Below are 16,139 nucleotides of genomic sequence, written 5' to 3'. Positions count from 1 at the left end.
TGCTTTGTGCACATTATTATTATAATGAATTCAATATTTGGACTTTTATCTGGTGTCTGACGTGTAGTCTGAGGGTAAAGAGGTCACGGGGACCTTTAAACTGTCACAGTTGGCGTAGCCGGCAGGATTCTCTGGCCGTCAGTTTGGCAGAGGACCTGTATTTAAAAAATTTTACTGTGGACAGAACCCTAAGAGGACAACGTCCAGAAACGCAGCAACGTCGCCTGAACCTACCTTCACCATGTCTGATATGGGGAAGAAGAAGGACAAGCAGAGCGGCATCGCCAGCGGGAGAGCCACGCTCGTAATGGCTGACACTAAGGAGGAGCTACGGAGCAGCTACACAAGTCGGGAGAAACCTCTGTGTACAGACGATCACTCTGAGGTACGTGCTAGGAATTTAACAAATAATCCATTTAAGATAACTCACTTTGTCCCGTGCATGTACCTCGGAAAAGATCACTTGGAGGCTCCGCAGGAAAAAGCAGATATTCCCCAAGATAGTGGCACGCTCCTGTTCGAGCCGACGAGCATTAAAGACAACTTCCGCATGTCGGCGGCCGGCGAGGGACACGTGATCAACCCCGGTGTGATCTGGGAAGGAGGAGGTCCACTTCCCGCTGTTTGCGCCTTCGTCTCTGAAGAGACGGACTTGGTTTTTCCGAAAAGGAAAGGGGAGGCGAGCGAAGCACTGCTCAACCCACGAAAAGGTAAGGAGGTCCGGGAAATGACTGAGTGGTCCGTCGATAAATTGAAACAGACGGATCGGCGTCAGCCAAAAGCGGCACCGCGGACTTCCGAAATGAACTCCAAATCCCAGGCTCCCTTGCAGAACCCGTCAGAGCACGTGCCAGGAGCGGGCGTGCTCATTGGCTTCCGGTCGGCAGGTAAGACGAATACGTAAGTAAGCTTGCCTCCGGCCGAAATAAATAATATTGTGGACGTGCACGAGCTGGAGAAGTTGCTTCAGCCTGTGCACAGTTTCTTACAGGTTGTGACGACGATAAAGAAGATTGTTGGGGATCTGGGAGCAGCAGCCGAAGCGCCTTTTAGAAAGGTGGAGGAATACCTGCAGCGACTAAGGTGTGAGCGTCCCATGTTATATGATTTGGCGGTACAGGTAGGAAATGCCGGTACCGTATATAATGAAATAGGGACGCAGTGTGAAATGGGCCTGCATTTGATAAGTAGCGGGTGCCAAACCACGGCGAGCCCTACAAGAGAGTGTGGAATGATAACCGAGTGGTCAGGGGAAGGACCGATCGAGCCGGGGCAGCTATACAAGAAAGGCTTCCCGGAGCGACCACACCTCCAGGCCACTAGATGGAGTCCTCCCAGCAGCATGGAAGGTCCCCAAATTCCAGCAGGGCATTATGGACGGTGTAGCTTTTATAAACAACCCTGCTGGATACCATGGGGACCACCAGGACCCGCTGTAGGGAGGCTTACAGAGTGCTATGTGCCCTATAACCCGTAAGTGCGTCATGATCACATGACCAGAAGAAACAACGTGCTTCCGGGTTGAAGAAAATCTGACCCGGAAGTGATCAGGAATCATGGACTGTAGGATTGGAACCACTTCCGGGTCAGGGAATATAAAAGGACGATGGGAAATCCCAGAAGTTGAGCTGAGTTGGGAGGCAGGGTGGCTAAGCGTCTGGGAGTGGAGGATTGGTGAATTGATTATTGTACAGAGTATTGATTTATATGAGTGTTGTGGAGAGGAGGGTGCTTTGTGCACATTATTATTATAATAAATTCAATATTTGGACTTTTATCTGGTGTCTGACGTGTAGTCTGAGGGTAAAAAGGTCACGGGGACCTTTAAACTGTCACGATATATATATATATATACATAATATGGGTGCCAAACAGGCAATAAAAATGATTTTCTGAATATATAAAGTTATTCCTGAATATATAAAGTCAGCATCGGAATATATAAAGTCAAAACTTGAATATATCAAATCATCATCTAAATCAGGGGTAGGCAACGTCGGTCCTGGTGAGCCGCAGTATGTGCAGGTTTTTGTTCCAACCCGGTTCCTTAACGAGAACTCAATTATTGTTGATGAAGCACATATTGCTTAAGTGACATTTTAATGCTTCATTTTAGTGGTCTCGCTTGTTAAGGTTCTCCAACCTTAATTGCTTATTTCAATCTTAAACTGCTGCATTCAGTGTTTTAATTGCTCCTTATTAGCAATAAGATGTAAAAGACAAAGCAGCCAGCAGTTCTCCAGCTAGCTTTTTTCCAATTACATCTGTGTGTGTTCATCATGCACGGTTTGATTTAATAAAACACTTAATAGAAAAATGTGACAGACTGAAAATGATCTGTTTTAGGCTTCATATCATTTGGATGATATCCTTGGAAAGGAAAACAATCTACGATATAAGAGCCTTACATTGCACAGACTAACAAGCCATAAAATTAAATAAGGTCTGAGATTGGCAATGATTGGTTTCTAATTAAGCAATTGGGTTGGAATGAAAACCTGTAGTCACTGCGGCTCACCAGGACCGACGTTGCCTACCCCTGGTCTAAATATATAAAATCATTCCCAAATATATAAAGTTAGAACAATTCACAAATAAAAAGGTCTACAGTAATCCCTCGCTACTTCGCGGTTCACTTTTCGCAGATTCACGACTTCGCGGGTTTTTAAATACAAGTGATTGCCTGCCTATCGCGGAAGTTATGTTCCAGACCCATCAGCAACAGGAGAAAATCCGCGATATAGAAAGACCATATAAATAAACATTTTTATAGTTTAAGCCTTAAAATACCATCCCACATGCTTTAAACACATGTAAACTTATAAAACACACTTTGTTAACACATATGATATGTGGATGTCGGGCTAAGGATATGAGTAACATCTCACTATTATAAAACATTTTAACTTCACGCAAGACAAGACAGTGAGACAGGAAAATTGGTGATGTACAGGCTTTTAAATTATTGACAGGCAGAGCGACAAGCAGCACAAAGCCAGCACAAAGTCCACTTCTCCTTAGCGTTCATTCAGCTCCCCACCCCCTTGACAATGTGAACTGCGCCTCCGGGGAGGGGGGTTTGAGCGAACGTGCGTTCAGCCCTCACACACCCACACACACACTCCTCCTCCTTCCAAACGTGCAGAGCGACAAGCAGGCATTTTGGCAGAAGCAGCACAAAGTCAATTTCTGCTCAGCGTGAGTTCAGCTGCCCCCCTTCACAAAGCGAGTGCAGACAGATCGACGTCTGATCGCTGCGTGCAGTGTGCAGTGTTGGTCTGCGGTGTTTAAGAATGTAGAAAGTGTTTAAGAGCATAGGAAGTGTTTATAAGAGTGTGGGAAAGGTTAACAAGAGAGTGAGAAAGGTTTATAAGAGTGTGGGAAGGGTTTATAAAGCCTTAAAATATGTATAAATAATAAAATAAATATAGGTTGCTACTTCGCGGATTTTCACGTATCGCGGGGGGCTCTGGAACGTAACCCCCACGATAGGTGAGGGATTACTGCACTTCCATTAAATATTCTCTAATTTCTGTGCTTGTGATTTTATTCTGGTGAAAGGTAAACTTCAACAGAAGCCACTCAGAGTTGATTGGGCTTGTAAGTTTCATCCAAAAATGCATCCATACAAAAAGAATAAATAAATATAGTGTTCAAAATGCCAGACATATACATTATTTTGAATACATTAACTGAACAGTGTTTTTTTTTTATATATTTTTCTGAAGAAGTTTTTGTTAACTTATTTCATTAGGTTGTATCAGGAACTCATTGAGTTTACTAAAATTGTGCCTGAGTCGTTTCAATCAATATCAATATAATCTGACTTTAAATTTATATATTCAGGAATGACTTTATATATTCCAACGCTGACTTTATATACTCAGGCTTTGACATTTTATATAATCAGGAATGACTTTATATATTCTGACGCTGACTTTATATATTCAAGTTTTGACTTTATATATTCGGATACTGACTTCATATATTCAGGAATGATTTTATATATTCCAATGCTGACTTTATATATTCAGGAATGACTTTATATATTCACGTTTTGACTTTATATATGCAGGAATGACTTTATATATTTCAACGCTGACTTTATATATTCCGAAAATCATTGTAATATGCCCTGTGTACCTTTCACATGACAAAGTGTTTCCAAGAGGACACACTATGGCACTGGAGGCACTGGAGCACCCTGCCTCCTTACTCATCCATGTGAGGCAACACTCAACAAAAGGAGTAGAAGGAGAGAATGAAGATTAATTTGCTTTGTAATTGTGGTTTGGTTGTTTGTGAATAATTGGTGATTTATTTGTAGTAAAAAATTTTTTTGAACCCAGGAATGTGTTGAGTGATATTGTGTTTGAGGCCTGGGGCTCAGTGACACCACCTTTTAGTCACAATCTATATGTATATACTGTACTGTATAAAGAAAGGTTGCATCAGTGCGCATCTGCAAAGTAAAAAAAAAAAAAAGTTAAAGGATACAGTATTTCCACGCTGAAAGGAAAGAAGATACAGGGCTCAATATTTTGGCTGTACAGCCACCATCATATGTGTTGCATGGTATACAAGCTTTATCTTGTATCTTGTATCTTTACTTCAGATACAATCTCTGTCTGCAGCTTCTTAATCCATTTTTAAATTTACAGAGGCCAGAAGCTGTCGTTTTTTTAGCACATGCTGAACTGCTGTTCAGAAAATAGTACAAAAAAAGACAGGATGATTTTAGTAACTTTTACTGTTTCTTGATGTAAGTCATTTATTTACAGTAAGTCAATTTTATATTGAGGCAGAAATAATTTTAGGCTTTGATGCCAATACAGTATTATGATTTGTAGCGATTTTAAATCAAAGTTGAATGAATGAAATTTAATTAATCTTTATAACATTATCAAATACCACCACTGATAATGTCTCTTGTAATAGGGAAGAGTCCTGGAGTGATGTCTGTGACCCTCAATCATCCCCATCCTCAGCCTAATTTAAGTGCTTTCCTCAACCCATGGATTCAGTTATTCAACAAACCATCCATCTTTTAAATGTATGATAAAACACACTAAAACTGAAAATACAAAGAAACAGAAATTGAGTTTTTAACCAGCAAATAATTACTGAGATTATAGAATCCAAACATACACAAAAAGAACAAATTCTCGACTCATGTGAATAGAGAAATTGACGGGCAGGTAGTGAAGATGATGGATGCGACACTTTCAGATAGCACTGACAGAATATCCAACATTTAAGAAGCACATACATATTTGCTTTATTATCTTAACCTATCATAAAAATATACTCAGGCAATGTACTTCAGCTATTAGACATAAAACAATACAAGGAAGAGTAATAGTATAAAAATATCAAAAAGTACATACTAAAAAATATGAAATTCCGTTGTCTCTTTGACCATTCATACATATTAGGACAAAATCCTGCCTTTATAGTGTAGTGGCGGAGCCCACCAAAATGCTACAATTAAACACTTCTTTATCACCTTTCCATACCTTTCTCTTCACTCTCTGGCCTCTATCCTTCTGACCTGTTGAACCCTTGTGCTGTAGACTGCAAGTTTAGTTAGCATCTAGAGATGAGGCAACTTTCATCCTCATCCTGTGCCCACTTTTGTGGTAATTTCCATAGTTGCTTCCAGGATCTCAATTGAGCTACAGTAGCCCAGGCTCACACTTCCATCCATCCATCCATTTTCCAACCTGCTGAATCCGAACACAGGGTCACGGGGGTCTGCTGGAGCCAATCCCAGCCAACACAGGGCACAAGGCAGGAACCAATCCTGGGCAGGGTGCCAACCCACCGCAGAGGCTCACACTTAAAGATCCAAATAACCCCAAAGTAGATTGTCCATACTGATTAATAGCAAGTTTTAGTTCACAGGAACCCATTCATTTACTTTTTCTCTTTCTGTGCCCCTTTTAGAATTGATTTGGGGGACCCTGCAAAAAAATATCTCAACAGCAAACTATCTTCCAGCTTACTATTATAGCCACATGAGCAATATGTCCTATAACTCCTGTTGTTATTATGGGGCTTGGTAAGACTTCTATTAGTAGCACCCTTTGCTATCTACATCCATCTAGTAACCCTTTACTTTCAACGTACATAAATACAAACTGCTGTTTAAAAATTAGCAAGATGGCTGATTGGCACTTTTATGCTACCCTGGCCTGAGTGATTTTATGAGTGATTTAATGAATCTGGTTATGAATTGTTAGCTTTTTAAATTGGTTTCTGCTTTATGGATGAGATAAGGTGTCTTCCTGAAAACCTTATACTAGTGACAACATATTTAAAAAAATTAGTAGATGAATTGCATTCGTAAAATACTTTGGGTTCATCTTCACATGGTAAGGTGATTTAAATCTTTGGTATATTTTAGCTAATTGTTCAGCCGTGCGTTCAATATCCAATATAGCATATGACTTGTGAGCTGTTTGAAAAGTAAACTTCAGTACTGTTTTTTAACTTCTTAGGTCTTCGCCACTGTTTTAGAAAATTCTGACACCAGTTGCTCTCTGGTGTCCCACAATTTATGTAGGGTGACATATAAATGTCAGGGGCTGCACAATGTGAAGCTACTTCTTCACTGAATTCTTATTAACTATCCTTCAATGCACAGAACAAAGGTGTTTGCAAGAAGGACAAATGCTAAAGTTTCGAGTCCGTTTCCCCATGTGTTTCTTCTGTTGGAGTCCAATATATAAGCTGGCTACCTTTTTATCCAGTGCAACATTGTGATCAGTGGCAACTGCTCTAAGACTACAAGGGAAGCTCCGCTTCCTCTACTATGTCAGAAAATAAATGCTCATATATGCACTGTCATATTTATATTGGTTTTAATAAAAGTGCGCTAGAACGCGTTCAACTTCATGACTAGCTCGTTCAGTATCAGGTATTTATTGTAGATTGTTTGACGCGATTTTCTTGTCATACATTTCTGTGCAGCACAGCGCGTTAAACCCTCCTGAAGCCCAGCTTCACTGGGGCTCTATGGGCAAGCACAGAGGAGCTTTTTTCACTGCAGAAAAGCTGGACGGTAATTGGATAAATGCAACAAAATCGTCACTTCCAGGGAAGCTCAGCTTCTCTGGGAGTGAATGGAGCAGTGGGCGGGCCAGGATGCTGGGCTGCTGCATGATGATTGGAGAAGCTAACCCCTTTTTTGATTGACAGCATGTCTTAAGTATACATCAGCACTACAGAGATTCGAGTTCAATCCCATGCGGATTTGCAGGTGAAGTCGTACGATAAACTGCTGCACTCTGTATTGTTTGCTGGTGATATAAACCATTTTTGTTTGTACAAATCATTCTTTAAATAATAAAAAAAATATTATAGCGTTCTTGACTTTGCTCTTTGTTTCAGCATTGTAAAGTTAGTTCGTTCATATAATTAAAGTAGCTTGTGGAAGGGGAAACTAGCCAGCTAGCAAGCTGTGCATAATGGCAGACGCAAACAGTGCTAATATTGTTGACCTGCTTTTGGCAAAACCATTTAGTAGTCTTCCTTACGAGGAGAGACTCAGAATTAAACGGCAGACCAACGCCCAAGATTGATCTGGTGCAAAAATCAGGAAAAAATAACAGGTCTTTTGGTACGACAGGGTCACAGACCATTTTCTGCAAAAGGAACGGAGGGCAGAATTTACGTACAAATAACATAATGAATTTTATGATGAAGGCCTAATATGAACTCCTCAGCCTCCCTGGAAAAGTCTATTCAGGGGTCCTGGAGAGGAGGGTCCGTCGGATAGTCGAGCCTCGGATTCAGGAGTAACAGTGTGGTTTTCGTCCTGGTCGCGGAACAGTGGACCAGCTCTATACCCTTAGCAGGGTCCTGGAGGGTGTATGGGAGTTTGCCCAACCAGTCTACATGTGTTTTGTGGACTTGGAAAAGGCATTCGACCGTGTCCCTCGGGGAATCCTGTGGGGGGTACTCCGAGAGTATGGGGTACCGGCCCCCCTGATAAGGGCTGTTCGGTCCCTGTACGATCGGTGCCAGAGCTTGGTCCGCATTGCCGGCAGTAAGTCGAACCCATTTCCATTGAGAGTTGGACTCCGCCAGGGCTGCCCTTTGTCACCGATTCTGTTCATAACTTTTATGGACAGAATTTCTAGGCGCAGCCAGGGCGTTGAGGGGGTCCGGTTTAGTGGGCTCAGGATTGGGTCACTGCTTTTTGCAGATGATGTTGTCCTGTTTGCTTCATCAGGCCGTGATCTTCAGCTCTCTCTGGATCGGTTCGCAGCCGAGTGTGAAGCGGCTGGGATGAGAATCAGCACCTCCAAATCTGAGACCGTGGTCCTCAGCTGGAAAAGGGTGGAGTGCCCTCTCAGGGTTGGTAGCGAGATCCTGCCCCAAGTGGAGGAGTTCAAGTATCTCGGGGTCTTGTTCACGAGTGAGGGAAGAATGGAGCGTGAGATCGATAGGCGGATCGGTGCGGCATCCGCAGTAATGCGGGCGCTGCATCGGTTTGTTGTGGTGAAAAAGGGAGCTGAGCCGCAAGGCGAAGCTCTCAATTTACCAGTCGATCTATGTTCCTACCCTCACCTATGGTCATGAGCTATGGGTAGTGACCGAAAGAACGAGATCGCGAATACAAGCGGCTGAAATGAGTTTCCTCCGCAGGGTGTCTGGGCTTTCCCTTAAAGATAGGGTGAGAAGCTCAGTCATCCGGGAGGGGCTCAGAGTAGAGCCGCTGCTCCTCCGCATCGAGAGGAGTCAGATGAGGTGGCTCGGGCATCTGATCAGGATGCCTCCTGGACGCCTCCCTGGTGAGGTGTTCCAGGCACGTCTAACCGGGAGGAGGCTCCGGGGAAGACCCAGGACACGTTGGAGGGACTATGTCTCTCGACTGGTCTGGGAATGCCTTGGGATTCTCCCGGAAGAGCTAGAAGAAGTGGCCGGGGAGAGGGAAGTCTGGGCATCTCTGCTCAAGCTGCTGCCCCCGCGACCCGACCTCGGATAAGCGGGAGACAATGGATGGATGGATGGATGGAAGGCCTAATATGAGCTTCCCCTGTTTCAAAAGCTAACAGCCACCACTGATTGTGATATACTTCACATTTATGTGTTCATATTACAATCAATGACTTTTGTAATCCACTATGAATCAGTAGAAAAAGAGTATCCATGTGAGACCCCAAAAATAGTATCACCAAGAGCTTTGGATTTAGGAAAATGTACTGCAGAGGATCTCATGTTTGTTTGTGAATTCGGTGTGCTGCCAAGCTAATCTCATTATTATGTGGCCTGTACCCCTTTTAGCTTCCCATCTCGTCAGCTTATTTACTGTCCATCTGGGAAAAAATTATAATTCAAAGCAGGTAAGTCTGGAGTCCTGAGAACTTCAAGGTGAAGTAGACTGTTTTAATTATATAGAAAGGTTGGTCAAGGGTCTAAAGATTGTTGAGGTTTTTGGATTTAAAAACATGTGTGATGCCCAGGGCCAAGTCAAATCAATCCATTTATGGCATGAAAATGAACAGGTTGACCTGTGGAAGTACAGTTTATGTTGACTGGCAGTGGGAAGGACAGAGATGGAAGGCTTATTTTTGAGGCATTTTACAAGACTTGTGCCTATGTGAAGATGTTACATGTTTGTGATACATGCAGGTAAGAAATTCACTGTAGTCTGTACATGTGGCACTTATTAGGTACTGTAATAAGTATATAGTATATAAGTTTAATATGTCACTGTGCTCTGTACAAAAAATATTTTATAAATCCACTCACATGTACAGCTAACACAAGGGCAGATTTAGCACACAGGGGCTCATCATTTAGAACTGCCAGGCAAGTATTAGAAGACAAGAAAGGGACAACTGCGAAATGGGCATTGTTCTATTTCTGTTTGTCAGAGTCAGCATGACATTGGATCTTCTTTTCCTTGTGTGGAATGGCATGATTTACCTAAGTGGGGGCCTGCACATGGAGAAAGAGTATAAAGGCTTGGAACATTGCCCGGCACACCTTTTAAGTTGACGGACAGATGGGAGATACTGTCATCCGATCCGGAAAATATTTCCAACACAGCGCCGAAAATGGCAGACTGTATACATCGGGCACCCACTTTGATGATGGTCTTGTCATGGCTTCCTCATCTGTTATGCCGCATAAACCGTCATTAAAGAAAGCTAAGTTATTTTTCCTATGTGATTTCTTACCGCTGTATCACTAGTTTCGAGATATGTAACATGCTGCAATTGCAAAAGAATTTATTCCAACCAGGGGGCTACCGCCTCCTGCTGGATTCAGGTACATACTGCCAAAATAAGTATTAATTGTGCTGGTTTACAATAATGCTCTCCTCCATTGTTGGTGTGTTAAAGTGAAGCACACATTGGGCATAAAAAGCATGAAGAGGTTTTGATCCATCCATCAACCAGCCCGCTATATCTGAACACAGGGTCACGGGGGTCTGCTGGAGCCAATCCTAGCCAACACAGAGCGCAAGGCAGGGTGCCAGCCTACTGCAGGACACACACACATACTAGGGACAATCTAGGATCGCCAATGCACCTAACCTGCATGTCTTTGGACTGTAGGAGGAAACCAGATTACCCAGAGGAAACCCACACGGGGAGAACATGCAAACTCTACGCAGGGAGGACCCGGGAAGTGAACCCAGGTCTCCTGACTGAGAGACAGCAGTGCTACCACTGCGCACCCGAAGTTTGAGGAGTTTCAAAAATGATCTATTCATTATATCTAGCATATTTCAAGAGAAGCTATTTTGGTCAAAACTTTCTCACTCACTTTTTCCAATCCAGGGTTGTGACAAGTAGGAACCTATCCCCACAGAGCTGGATGGAAAACAAAAACAAGGCCTCAACAGGACACTAATAGAAAATTAAGCATACTTACACTGATTTATTATGTGCCAATTTACTTGTCAATATCTGAAACCTCATGAAATTAGAGTACTGGAGAATGCCTACAAGGACACTGATGGAACTTGCAAACTCTACATGGATGAGGCCCAGCCAGGTTATTGACCCCATTACCTGTGAGACAGAAGTGCTAACCACTATACCAGTCAACCTACTACTAACATCCAGGAAAATTTAAATAAAACTGATCACTAACCTGATAGAAATTTTACCCCTTTAAATTAAACACAAAAATGACTGTAGAATAGGGGAATAAAATCAATTATTACTTGTTAATATCTATAAAATACACCAAAATTAGATCTCAAAGCACAATTCCCTTTATGCATCACTTCACTAAACAAAATATATCTTTTAGTGACTAAATGGTGCTTATATATCACCAAAACTTTGATAGTAATCTTTTAAAGAAAAATGATACATATTTCAGTTCATAAAAAAATACCGTTTTAGTTTACACAAAGGAGTATCACTTTTTGCTTCACTTGGGCATTTCTGTGGGGTGTGTATCTTCAACATGATTACATTTTATAATAATTTTCATTAAGAAACATCCATCCATCCATCCATTTTCTAACCCGCTGAATCCAAACACAGGGTCACGGGGGTCTGCTGGAGCCAATCCCAGCCAACACAGGGCACAAGGCAGGAATTAGAATTGCTAATCCACCTAACCTGCATGTCTTTGGACTGTGGGAGGAAACCGGAGCGCCCGGAGGAAACCCACGCAGACACGGGGAGAACATGCAAACTCCACGCAGGGAGGACCCGGGAAACATTAGAGTAATATTGAACAGATTATTGTTTTATGCACGTTAAAATAGTTATATGTCATTAAATAATTATTTAAATGTTGGTAATACTTTATAATAACATTCATTAATTGTTAACCATTTATCCATTGATCTGTAGATCTTTTTGCTGTGCCTAATTTACACTACAACTGTTAAGATTTATCAATCAAAGTCTTTATGAAGTGTTAGCAATTTTTATACCATCCATCCATCCATCCATTTTCCATCCATCCATCCATCCATCCATTTTCCAACCCGCTGAATCCCACTCTAATAAATCCTTTACATACAGTATACTGGTACAGTTTTACAGCTGACACTCAATGTCTGCCCCTACCTGAAACAGTCTGGCCCGGTCTGTAGGTGCTCACAGTGATGCTAACATTGTAGACAGGAGTGCTCGATGAAGCTAGAACATCATGACCTGGCATCATGTCTCTGCACTGGATACTCGGAGCTCCTGTTGAATAAGACAATACTCCAGGAACATAAAACAGCAAATAAATCAGACAATTGAACATCATTTTTATATGGCTATTTTTCCTCTTTCCTTCCAAAAGACAGGTCTGCTTTGGAGTGGCAGGCTCCTTTATATTGGCACAGGTGTCACTGGCAGGTGTGATGAGCTGGCATGAACAAGTGGAATTAAACCGAGAGGATACACAGGGGCATGGGGATAAATAGACATGGCACTGAGACCTGATATCCTAGACAGAGCCTCAGAGCTACCTTTGGCGATGTGCCACTTGGCAAGAAAAATCTAAAAAAAAAGCAAAAACAAAAAACAAAGCGTCATTATGATCTTGATGAAAAAATAAGTTTTCCTTTAAACACAACAAAGGGCAAAAAAAGAAGCAAAAACTAAGAATGAATTACTGGAAAAAGAAAAAAAGAAATGCTAGAGTCATACTTTTTTTGTATTCCACGCATAATTTTATTTTTCAAATCTGTGGTACCAGCCCTTGGCATAGCCAATCTGGAAAAAACGTTTGATCAAAATAATAAAATGTTGACGGATACATAACACACCACCTATGCCTCCAGAGGATGGGGTGTACCGATTGTGCTGAATAAGGTGATAGTTGACTGTTGAAAGTTTCAGACGGGCAGTTGGCAGGGCATTGTTTGACAAGTGACAAGTAGAATCTAACATTTATAATGGCAACAAATCTTTAAGGTCTTAGCTATTATCTGGTTAATAATAAAACATAGTAAATCTTCATAAGTAGTGTAAGTCGTAGCAGTAGTAGTATACTCATTTGTACAGAGCACAATGAAATGCTTACTGAGGCATCCGGCAAATATGCAATACCTCACCACTCTCCATTGCCATAAAATCAAAAAGAATCCATTATGATATGTTACTTCATTTTTTTTTCCAAAATGTTTAAGATAATCAATTATTTCTATTGTTGTGTATGAAACAGAGATCCCTTCACAAGAAGTTAACCTGTCTGTTCCAGACACTACGTGTCTATCTGTTGTCTATCAGTTTCCATGTAATCTAAGAGTGGCTATAGATACTCTGCATTCCTTTGTGATGATAAAAGGATGTCTACACTTGTATCCCTGTCTACAGAGTGGCATAATGTGTGTAATTTAATGAAGATTTACATGAGGAGTGATCAACAAGTCCTAATCCTAACAGAGAAGCTATGATGGTCCATGTGTAAATTTAATCCATCCATCCATCCATTATCCAACCTGCTATATCCTAACTACAGGGTCACGGGGGTCTGCTGGAGCCAATCCCAGCCCACCGAAGGGCGCACACACACACACACACCAAGCACACACTAGGGACAATTTAGAATTGCTGATGCACCTAACCTGCATGTCTTTGGACTGTGGGAGGAAACCCACGCAGACACGGGGAGAACATGCAAACTCCACGTAGGGAGGACCTGGGAAGTGAACCCAGGTCTCCTAACTGCGAGGCAGCAGCACTACCCACTGCGCCACCGTGCCACCCGTGTAAATTTAATGTTATTATTTATTTATTCGAGTAAATAATTATAGATTTTGGGGTCTTTATAAGTGAAATTTCTCTTGTAGCAAAATGATGAGGGAACAGGCTTCACTGGTGAGAAGTAGGTAATGACATAATTGAAATATCTTAAATGGAAGCTAACAGGTTGGATGCAGGCTAATACATTAAATTGTGTTTCTTAACAAAACACTAAGGCGCTCATCAATGTGATGAAGAGTTAAAACTGGAGCAAACATTTCTTTGTGCAGAGAACAAGTTAGTAAGTAGTGTAGTTGAAGCCAGCACTTTCAAGTTCTTCAACTCTAAACTCATTAACATTTTGTAAAAATAAGAAATTGACCTGATCTAGTCAAAACTACTCTTCTGGTTTTTGGACTTAGAATTTTGGATAGTCCTAATAAATGTATGCTTCCCAGATCACATTCTGAAATCTGCCTGCATGATTTTGATTTTATGTTGTCCCCAAATTTGATGCAAGAAATCGGAATCTATGAATCCGTGACCATGAGCTTGTTAAAGAACTATCAGTAGAAATTGGATGGCCAACTGAAGGTATACTGCACACACTGACCTAAAGGTGAAGAATAAACTCTGTGAAGTTCATTGCATCATAACTATGGATGGCTTCAGCCCAGAGAACACCATACCATTGTCAAAACTTTATCATAATGGTACCTTTATAGATCCAGGGAAGCTTGCAGAGTCTAGATAGCAGGAGTTCAGAAACGGAAAGTAAATTGCAAAGAAATGTATCTGGAAAATTGCAGGTAACATAGGCTAGCGATCATACTGTATATGTATCTGCATCATTTGATGAAGTGAGCCTCAAGTATAACCTTTCACCAAAACACTTCCTTTACTACATGAAAGTTGGGGACTCCATAAACAAAAAAACAAAACTAGCATTTCCTCAACATCTACTGTCTAGTTGACATTGGTAACGTTCAAAGGAGTACATCTTTCTGAGACAGTATCGGGAATGTGACCATTCAATTAGATATTTAATTTGGCGTGTCAAACCATCACCTGCCTTCTTCATATATTTAAATCTTTGATATATAATGCCCTCTTAAATGTTTTTTTACTTCGCTCTCCAGATTAATAGAAAGGCTGTATTTGATCTGACCAGAAATAATACAACACTGCGTGCTTCACCGACTTGTTTATTTTCCCGATGTCAATGTGTATTATTCTGGAGATATATACCAGTTTCCCACTTCCATATCCCAGATGTATGAGATATGTGAAAACCAAAGTTGAATTTTACTTTAATCACTTAAGCTGCTGGGATAGATACTGGTTCTACAGTACATGATCAAAAGCTGGAATTTGTGGATGGATGAATGAATAGATAATATCTGATCTTCAGTCAAAACATTATAGTAGATAATAATGCTCCTTTGTGAATATCGAACACAACATTTTATATGCTTTAAATGTATATACCATATTTATGCTGTATATATTTTAATACATGTTTATTAAAGCTGTACAATATTCAATGATCATAACACCTACAATGATTTTTACACATACAATTATGGATTTTTATGTGGGTAAGAAGTTCATCAGGTAAGTTTTGTAGTGTTTTTCTTAAATAAAATAAAGTTCATGTTATTCATGTCATCAGAACGTGGCAATGTGTTGCATGTTGGTCATGCATGGAAATAAGAATTTCACTATACTCTATACATAACAATACCAGTACTACTGCTAAAATTGTTTTTTTTTTACTGCAGTAACAGTTTACATTAAAGTTAAGCATAACTGCAACCCAATGTTTCCTGTAGTTATTGCTCAGTCTCTTACAGAATTAAGAAGGATTTGTGATTCGCACTTCCTTGCCCAGACATTGGTGGGTTTTTAAGCATGAAGTTTTTCAGGTCCAGCCTTAGTCACTCAAACTCTTACACCATCCTGATTATGAATTCTTTGTTTCAGCTTATTACTTTTCTCCAAGATCTAGTTGTACTTAAGGTTCAACTCACAGATTGATGGCCTGAAAATCTTTTGAAGGATCCTTTTATAGTGTCAAACATCAGCCAGGGATCCTTCTTCTGGGTTTGGTTGAAATTTATGTCTTATGTCTCTTTTGTTCATTCTTTATTCTTTTGTGTATGTTGATCTTGTGTGCTATTGTTCATTTTGTCTATGTACAGAATGTAAGCTGCCTTTGTTATGTTCCACGTGTTTGTGGGTGGTCCCCCAGGAGGTGTAGCTACCTTCCACCCTTTAAATCCACAATTCCTGGCGGTTCATTTTGAATGTGCTTAGGAGTGGTGAGTTCTTGTGGTTTTATAGTTACCATATTTTTGACAAATTGGGACTTTTGGTTGTATTGGATTGCCTTATTGCTTTGGGCAATTGCTATTGCTTTTGTGCTTACTGGAGCTTCATTGTTATTACATCATTCAGACTATGTTTCAGTGGTGTCTCAGA

At 40.9% G+C, this 16,139-nt stretch overlaps 1 protein-coding gene across 2 annotated transcripts in view; it reads right to left on the bottom strand.

The window, feature by feature from the left end:
* Positions 1–16,139, bottom strand: part of LOC127527415 (putative defense protein 3) — a 45,509-nt gene that overhangs the window by 19,073 nt on the left and 10,297 nt on the right. For both annotated transcript variants that reach the window (XM_051926093.1, XM_051926094.1), the window contains exon 3: positions 12,048–12,470. In XM_051926093.1, the coding sequence (XP_051782053.1) occupies positions 12,048–12,234 (187 nt within the window). In that variant the 5' untranslated portion in view covers positions 12,235–12,470. The remainder of the gene's footprint in view (positions 1–12,047; positions 12,471–16,139) is intronic.

This window comes from Erpetoichthys calabaricus, chromosome 4, assembly GCF_900747795.2.
Source record: "Erpetoichthys calabaricus chromosome 4, fErpCal1.3, whole genome shotgun sequence".
Classification (NCBI taxonomy): Eukaryota; Metazoa; Chordata; class Cladistia; order Polypteriformes; family Polypteridae; genus Erpetoichthys; species Erpetoichthys calabaricus.
Note: the sequence above shows the minus strand (reverse complement) of the source record. Positions and strands in the feature narration are given on the sequence as shown.